Below are 9,153 nucleotides of genomic sequence, written 5' to 3' on the forward strand. Positions count from 1 at the left end.
GCAGTATGTATCCAATCAAATGTAATACATTTTGGGTGACTAGCTTACCCGTCAATCACATTAAACTGCGCTCGGCTGTTACCCAGTGGGTTGTAGCAGAGCAGAGGAGAAAATGTAAATAAACTGAAACGTGCACATAAATTAGATAAATAACATAAGCGTTTAGTTTATGTAATAAAAGAGCACCTGTTCAATGTGAAAAGTGAAAAGTGAATATAAAAAACAAAACAAAACTTGCGCAGCACAGGGAAACACTGCACTTTAGCGGTGCTTTGTCCTACACACTTATTTCACAATATAGAAACAATATGTCTTGTATGCTTTGGCCTAAATATAAATAAAACAATCATTAAAAAAAGAAATCTGTCAAAGCGAACCTTATTTTAGCCATTTGCGCATGGTGGGAAATATTAGAGTGTGACACATCAAAGGCTCTCTGCTAGTGTGAAGGAGAATAGCTTCTTATAAGGACTAGGCTAAAAAATGTTCACAGAGTGATAACAGTGATACTCTGTGTTAGAGAGGGATTTTGCTCGGATATTAACTCAGGTGTGCCTTGAGATTTTGGCTTGGTCTTTGGTGTGCCTTGGCCACAGAACGTTTGGGAGCCACTTGCTTAGAGGTATGCGCTTGGAATTCAGTTGGTAAAAATCTTTTTTTACATTTTCAAAAGACTGCGGTTAAGGTCTAAATGATTAATTTCTCCTTGTCTTCCTGAAATAACCATATGGATTAAGGAGGTGTGAGGAGGTCTATTGGCCTTGATTCACTGGCAGATATTGCGTTGTTAATATTTAGGATAATTAAATATTAGAATTTTGTGAGTTTGGTATTAAAATTCCGTCGAAACTCCTCAAACAAACTGCAATGGACTGTATTAGTCTATGTGACAAAGCTGGATTTCTCTTCTTCATATAAAATATTTAAAAAGAAACTGAGGATAAAAACTCAAAATAGTTTGATAGATATTTTGCTAATAATTTTAGGTACTGTATGTGGGGTACAGGTTAGCAAGTCCAATGAAAGTGATTGAAATGCAGTCACTCAGGTTACCACAGTTGTGTTAAAATGATCACTATGCACACTAGGGGCTTGGCACGATTGTCACATATGTGAACTTCATCTTCATTCTTGTTCCTTTAGTTTCCTCATTCTCCTTGTGAGTGGCCTTCATGTTTCCTGATGGTGGACTCACTCTTGATCTCTGGAGGATAGTGGAAGATTTAAGACTCGTCAACAGGTACAAAAGCACACTATTGTAAGTGATACCAATAGGAACCACAACAATCTTCTGTTGGGCATTTAAAAACCTTGTTTCTACTAAAACTCCTGTGTGTCCTTTTGTCAGTTGTTCAGTTATTATCTATTGTTTCATGAAAAGTATGTGAAGAGTAATATTTGAGCAATTTAACATCACAATCCTTCTCTTGTTCCTGTGCAGCTGTCTGACACTCCCATCTCTCCCCCTGCAGCCGGTGGCGCCATAACCACACCCCACTGCCACGTTGACATTGGACATTTGCTATTTTTTGTATATATGTTTGTTGATAGTCAGTAGTACTTGTACCAATACTCATCACTTGTTCTTCCCAACATATAGATCTAGGCTGGAACAGGTCTTGACTGAATTCTGAGGCACTGAACCGTAGGACACATCCTTCCATTCCACCAACTCAAAGTTGTCTTTGTTCACCAGGATCTCAAATGGGAAGATTCTCTTTCCCTGACGAGGGGTAGCAGCAGTAAGAACCCATGTTGGTGTTGAAGCATCACACCTGTATATTGCATTATTGCCAACAATATACTTGTATATGTACAACTGAATAAGTACAACAAGTACACTTTTTAAATGTTTAAAAACATCAATTTACTACAGTGTATATTCAAATTATATTTAATATACAATATGAATTGAAAACACAATATTTACTTCCTATCCCTCTACGTCCGGCTGGCTTGCACAGAACTCGGCCTTCGCTTTGATCTCAACGACCAGATAAAAGTGCTGCATAAATAAAGAGCTACTGGAATAACTACAGATGAGCCAGATGACTATCAAACAGCTGAACAATTTATCTTGGTGCTTTACACATTGTATCAGCTGTTTGTTAACAGCAAGTTATGACAGGACAGAGCAGGCTCATAAAAAGTGTAGAATTGTCAGGATAAAAGTTTCCATCTGCTTCTACTCTTTGTACTAAATGTGATGAATGCTAAAGAGAATCGATGGCTTAATAAAACAGTAAAGAATAAGAAGATTTGATTCTGTTTATTCAATAGAAATGTATAACTCCAGTGCTTACAATTATGTACTATTTTTCCTTTCTTGTCTCTACAATACAACAGGACAAAACAAAAAAGCATCTTAATGATCAAGTCAAAAGATTAAAAGGTTACTGTGATGGTAAACAAACAGAACAGCAGAACAAGTTGACAAAATAGAAAATACAGCTCTTTATTGGACCAATAAAGAGCTCTTGTCAACTGTCTGGTCAAAATCAAACTGTTTCCATCAGCGTAAACACCTACATCGTTTGCAGTTTATATGTGAAATAAAGGTAAATACAGAAAAATACAATTATTTGAATGTCCTGTCAATAGAAATTACTTTTCTGAAGCGATCAGTACAAAATACTTGATACATAAGGCCATACATTCAAAAGCATAATTATAATAAGAATCTCCCTAACAGCATAAATGAAGGCAGGTTTTGTTCGTCTCTGTTGTTATTGCCCTACTCTTAGGCCACAACGGACAGGAGACACACTATGATAAAGTTTAAACAAAAATATATTTTACTGAACCAAATTTAACCAAATTAGGTCAATTAAAGTGTTGATTGAAATGTGGGGTGTGGATGTCAGTATAACCAGTGGTGTAAGTGTGCATGAGTAAAGGATGTGAGAGTGTGTGGGTGTTGTAAGGTCCAAAACAAGGCAACACAAAATCCAACTGCCAGGGCCTCAACTGTTCCCAGTTAGCACTGTCACACCATGCAATACAGGACATATGTTGATATGTATTGGGTACAAACATGTACAAGGCACACATTTTATTATTATTTTTGTGTTACGCACATTAAGTCAGGATCAGATTCAGAATATCCTACTCTATGCAAACTAACTCATGGTGAGGTTTGTGGATGTTGAAGAAAATGTATTGAATGGAATTATCAATATGTGAAATATGAAGTTAAATAATTAATGACAACTGTGTATTTCTGCAATTAAATATTTACTTTTAGTACACAACATTACTCAATATATTATGTGTAAGACTGAGGTGAAACAGAGCAGGAATATGGAGATGTTATGTATAGCAGGTAATAAACCATCAAATGGAATGTAGCTAATGTATTGGGAAAAAGCTGGATTGAAACAAGTATGCATTGATATGCTTTGTGAGCAGGAGAAGGTAAACAGGGTGATAATAAGTTTTGAAACCAAAGGCTCACCATCAGCCTCCATATAATTAGGAGTTACAATTAGTATATAATTGATGATTTTTGTGTTGTACTTCAGTTGCTCTGCAGACAGTTTTGAGTTGACCCTGTTTAATTGAATATTTTGGTAGTGAACCTGAAACCATCTCGTCCAGTTAAAGATTAATTTATAGCAATGGGACAAGGTATGACATCACTTAAAGGTTGACAGCGCTCCACCACAGTATGGACTTCTCCAATTTGGACGCTATTGTAGGTCCCAGAGGTGGATGTCCACGTGGTCTTCCCGTCTCTGTAGGTGCGTCTGAGGCGTGCAGTAAAAGGGATGTCTGCCTTGTACTTATATCCCAACATTCGGACTTTGCAGATATGTTGTGGTGAGACGCTAACCTCCACAGCAATAGAGTGGGAGGACTCCTCTGTCCAAGTTTGTCCATATTTGAATGTGAAGGACACCTCACCGCTGACCTCAATACCTCCGGATGCGATATTTGGGACACCTCCTGAGAAGCTACGTTTGACACCGAACTTGAGGGAGAAGTCTGTGTCCCACCTGTTCTCAGACCGACTTGTCTTTGAGAGAGTACATATTTTCAACACTGACTTGCACTCATTGTTTGTGAGCACAGTGATGTGCATGGTCTCTGGAGGATACTTTAAGAGTACAGCCCCATTAATGTTGTACTTGACGTCATAGATGTGCTCGCTGTATACATCTTGGCTAATGGTCAGGACCTGGTAGTACTTGTAAAAGTACTCAGAACCTTTCCACGGAAGGAAGAAGGCCTTATGCCTAGCATGCACTTTCCCAAGACCATACTTATTCTTCGCAACATATATGTCTGTCGAGGAACAAGTTCTGACTGGATGTTGGGGCACTGAACCATAGGAACCGTGCTTCCACTCCAGGACTTCAAACTCGTTTTTGTTCACCAAGATCTCAAAGTTTAAGCTTCTAAGCTCTTTGTTATGAAGAGGGTAGTGGCAGGTACTACCCATGGCAGAGTTGTAGAAACCAGCTTCACACTGGGCCATGCAGACATAGTCAAAGCGTTTTGCATATTGGTTGTAAATGGACACAGATCCGTTAGGGAGAGAGCCATCCCATTTCACCCATTTCAGGTTGGCGCTATCACCGAACAAGGTAGAAGGTTGAGCCTGTCTCTTCTTTCTCAACATAAGAGAAGACAGAAGAAATCGAGGTGTGAGAGTTGTTCTGTCAGAGGTGATGTCATGGGTCCTGTCCTCTGGTGCTAGGTCTAGTGTGGAGACTGGATAAAAGAAAGGGACAACATGTGTTAGTGTCGTGGATCAGCTGGATGCTAATTTCTACAAATGTGAAATGTTGAATGTAGATTACAATAATTTATTTCAGCAGCAGAGCTCATTTTATGTAGTACGATGGAAAAATCTAAAGGCCATCGCTCATTTTGACAGATCTACCGTAACTTAAAATAATTCACAGCATGTTGATGAGCTACGGACTGTAGGACAATGAGCTTGTCTCCTCTCCTGCTCTCTGAGAAGCATCTGCACCGCTTGTGCAGCAGGAGCGCATGCTGCAGGATTTCTTCCCAGTGAAGCGAATGCTTATAGGATTGGGAAATTAAATCCCACTTCTGATCACTTCCCTGGGAGAAATTCCAAACGTTGGTTGAAGTGGTGGCGCTGAAGTGGCAGAGTCTTCATAACAAAATGTAATTGGCTGTCCGAGGCAAAGACTCTAAAACACATTTTGTAAAATTGCATTGTTCATATTTGCCTTTTTGGACACGTTTGCAGTGTTTTTATTGGCCTCCACGGTCACTGTGGGGAAAAAAACATTCATATGCATTATGAGGTGTTGACATGAAAAATGTCCGCACGGTTGTGTCTCTGTTCATCTTTTCTCTCCATGCTCTTAAAAATGTATATTCTATAAATGATTCTGTATATTAGGTCCCATAACAAATTGTAATATTATTAGATATGTCTTATTAAAAAATTAATGATTAAATATGATAATATGATTAAAATAACTGGTAATAATAGATTATGACAGATTATTTTTCAAAATGATGTAAAACAAGAAATTCTAACAAAGGGTTAGAAGGGTTCTCCCCTGCATGCATTATGATGCTTTCGTGCTGCTGGTAAATCTGAGTACTCATGTTTGATCATTTTGTTGACAATATGACAATGAATGACAATTTTCCTCTGAAGGTGTGCGTTTTTTTGGGGTTAGAAAATCCCCTCAGAAGAACTAGTTAGTCAACAGTATCATTTTTATCAGTCAGATTTTAATAGCTTGAAGCAGTGTCTGATATTTTTAACTTATTGTTTTCATCTTCATATCCATTTGTGGGAATAACGCATGGTAGCCTGCAGCAAAAAGACCTGTTGAAATGTTTTCCCATTCCTAATTAAGTGAACACATTATGAACAAGGACATTGTTGTAGCTACTTAATGAAGAAACTTCAAAGAAAAATACATTTGTTTGGCCATTTGATTTGATTATTTGTTTCTTTACCATTTTTGTGGTGTGAGCTATCCTGAAGACTGGCTGAGCACAGAGCCAACAGGACCAGCAGGATCAACACTGACAGCTTCATCTGGAGACAAAATACAGTCCAACATCATCAGTACATGTTTATTAACCCTTTCATGCATGGTGTCCATTAGAGTGGACACATTTTTGGAAGCTATTTTGAACCGTTGTAGTACCAAGTCCCAACTACTGTTGTTTTGAGATATTGCATCATACATTTAAACGGCAGAAGAAAGGAAATGCTCCAAGTTTCTCAGGAATAACTGTTAAATTCTTTAAAATATATATAAGCAGATGAAAGAGACGTTACTTTCTGTTCATTTAAGTACACAACAATTCGATCAGACACACATGTCTTAAATTCTTCCATCAGCAATAGTTCTCGCAGAGAACTATAGTGGTCCACTTTACAAGAGGTGCTCCATTTATCAAATAAAGCTCCCTTTTCCCTGGCGAACTCAGCATAGGTCTGTTTTGGAGCTTTTCTCTGATTCCGAAATCTCTGCCTATACACCTCAGGGACCAGTTTTCATAAGCGCGCAGGATAGCAGCTTTAACCATTTCATATCTCAGGCTATCCTCTAACGAAAGTGCAGCAATAGCTTCTTGGGCTTTGTCATGAATCTTGCACTGTACTAAAAGAGACCATACCTCAGGCGGCCACTGCAAAGCTAAGGCAATGCGCTCAAATGCACAACAATATGAATCCACTTCGGCTTCACGAAATACAGGCACCAAAACAATGTGCTTACTGCGGGCTAGTGAGGAGGTGGCGGTAGGGGACGTACCTGTGGTAGTGTTGGGTTTTGAGGCGCTGAGATAGTCTTTCAATTGAATCCAGTAAACTTCTAGTTGATCAAGATACTTATTTATTTAAAGTGATGATGACAGCAATATCAAAAAATACCCTCAGCCGAGGACACTTTCACACACCAAGTCCACAGTCCGAATCAATAAAGAGCCAGTTAGCTGTCTGTTGGTACAAGTGAAAAGTGTAACAAAAACATCATAATCATTTTGCTATATTCTCTACAGAAGGGTGTCGTCGTCCCTCATTGGTCCATGTTGGCGCGGTCATGCCCCTTGGTGGGCCGTCTTGTAGGTGGCGAGATGGAGGTGGACCTGAAACACTTTGAAGAGAACCTACAGTGCTTCATTCATAATTAATATAGTGCTCATTATACATTTGTGCAGAAATACATGTTGTGCAATAATACATTTAGATTGAGGTGGACGAGTGCATGTGATAATCATTAAATGTGACACAATACATAATACATTTTGATTGAGGTGTACGAGTACATGTGATAATCATTAAATGTGACACAATACAATCAGGAGTTTATTTACTTCACAAATTCCCTCCGTACACACCATTTATGGTGTGTATATCATTCAGTAAATATAAAGCACCAATTGGTGCAAGAATACAGCATATGGTATGAAATAATACATTCTTAGTTGTTTGGTTTTTATTTCAATCAAAAACATACCAGAATTAGAGAACAATGACTATAAAATAGGGAATACCTCAATTAAATAACGTACCTGAATTTAGAGAATGACTATAAAATAGAGAATACCTCAATCAAATAACGTACCTGAATTTAGAGAATGACTATAAAATAGAGAATACCTCAATCAAATAACATATCTGAATTTAGAGAACAATGACTTATAAAAATATAAAAAATACCTTCGGTAATGTGACTTTGTCTTTGATAAAAAATACCTTTAGTAGCAGCTTTGTCTTTAATAAAGAATACCTTTAGTAACAGCTTTGTATTCTAGTATAAAAATCTCTTTTAGCTTCATTTTTTATAAAAACACTTTTGGTATAAGACTGTAAATTTCAGCACACAGATAACATCAATAAAAAACAGTAGAAAAATAGTAGAAAAACAGTAAATCTCAGTATACCTGGAACATCAGTAAAAGACTGTAAATATAGGTAACTTGCAATGTCTATGTAAGACTGAGGTAGCTGTATTAGACTGTACCTACAGTGTGAGACTAACTACAGTAAAATCAGTAGCTGAGGCATGGCAGGAGTGATCATTTAGTGGAATTTATTCACACGAAAACATCTACCTGCAGGCTTTGTCTTTCCTCCTCTAAGAGGAACTCGCCTTCTCCGTGCATCAAAAACTGACCTGCTTCAGCTCTCTCTTTGGTCAGGGCGATGGTGATCAGCTTAGTGGTTAGGGTGCGGATGCATGGGATGCAGCAACATCCACACAGGATTAGTATACCTATCGTTATCGGTATGATCAACAGAACGCTCAACACCATCATCTTATACTGACCAAACCAACGCTCCATGGAGCTTGTGAAGTAATTCTCTACCCCACTGTTTGAGGCTAGCTCTTTGCTGAGTGCGCTGAGTCCTTCCAAGGCTCTGGTAATGGATCCATCAGGGGCTGTGTTATTTGGGATGAAAGTACAACACATAGATCCAAACAATTTGCAGACACCCCCTGTTTTAGCCAACAACATGTCCAATGCAATTCTGTTCTGATATGTCATCAGGCTAGTCTGCCCTAATTGCTCATGCACTCCAGTCAAAGCATCTACGGTGTTGTTTGCTAATCTCTGTTGGTTGTAATAAAGGTAATTAATCCAAGCTACATTTTTGTTGGCAGTCACTCGAACGAAAATGGACTCAAAACCCGCTGCAATTTCATTTCTAGCTTTGAATTCGTCAGGGACACCACGTGGTACTCCTATGGAGTCTATGTAAATTGTGGAGCTGAAACTTCCACTGGGAATAGAACGTTTACCTCGACTCAGGAGCTCATTTCCACTATACCGACCGGAGAGTTCTTCAGCAGAGATTGGCAGGATGTAGAAAGGCATTACCAACTGTATCAATGCACAGGTACCTACCCAATCTGGCGGTAGGGCTGGATACAAAGTGTTCGTACCACAGTACCACCATACGTCAGCTCTGGCAAATTTCATGACAGACATCTTTGCTCCAAACAACATCCCTCCGTGGGAAACCCTTAGAGTGGAATTACACCATTTCAAATGTCCTACCTGAGTGCCTGCGCCACTGGTCTTGGTGATACACTCATAATCGCCGTCATAGGCAAAAAAATGAGGTGGAATGAAGTCAATTCTGGTCACTGGATACAACAGGGCCAGAGAGGTGCATCCTGCGGGACTGACAAGAGTGTACAA

The 9,153-nt window shown here is 38.8% G+C and overlaps 1 protein-coding gene across 1 annotated transcript; it reads right to left on the reverse strand.

The window, feature by feature from the left end:
• Positions 1-2,254: 2,254 nt before the first annotated feature.
• On the reverse strand, positions 2,255-6,807 carry LOC115013596 (natterin-3-like). Its single transcript, XM_029440017.1, has 3 exons — positions 6,759-6,807; positions 5,953-6,034; positions 2,255-4,713 (listed from the first exon to the last, which is right to left on the reverse strand). Exons 2-3 carry the CDS (start codon positions 6,032-6,034, stop codon positions 3,605-3,607), a joined length of 1,191 nt encoding a protein of 396 aa, XP_029295877.1. The 5' UTR covers positions 6,759-6,807; the 3' UTR covers positions 2,255-3,604.
• Between the last annotated feature and the right edge of the window lie 2,346 nt (positions 6,808-9,153).

The sequence above is a fragment of the Cottoperca gobio genome, chromosome 9 (assembly GCF_900634415.1).
Source record: "Cottoperca gobio chromosome 9, fCotGob3.1, whole genome shotgun sequence".
Taxonomy (NCBI): Eukaryota; Metazoa; Chordata; class Actinopteri; order Perciformes; family Bovichtidae; genus Cottoperca; species Cottoperca gobio.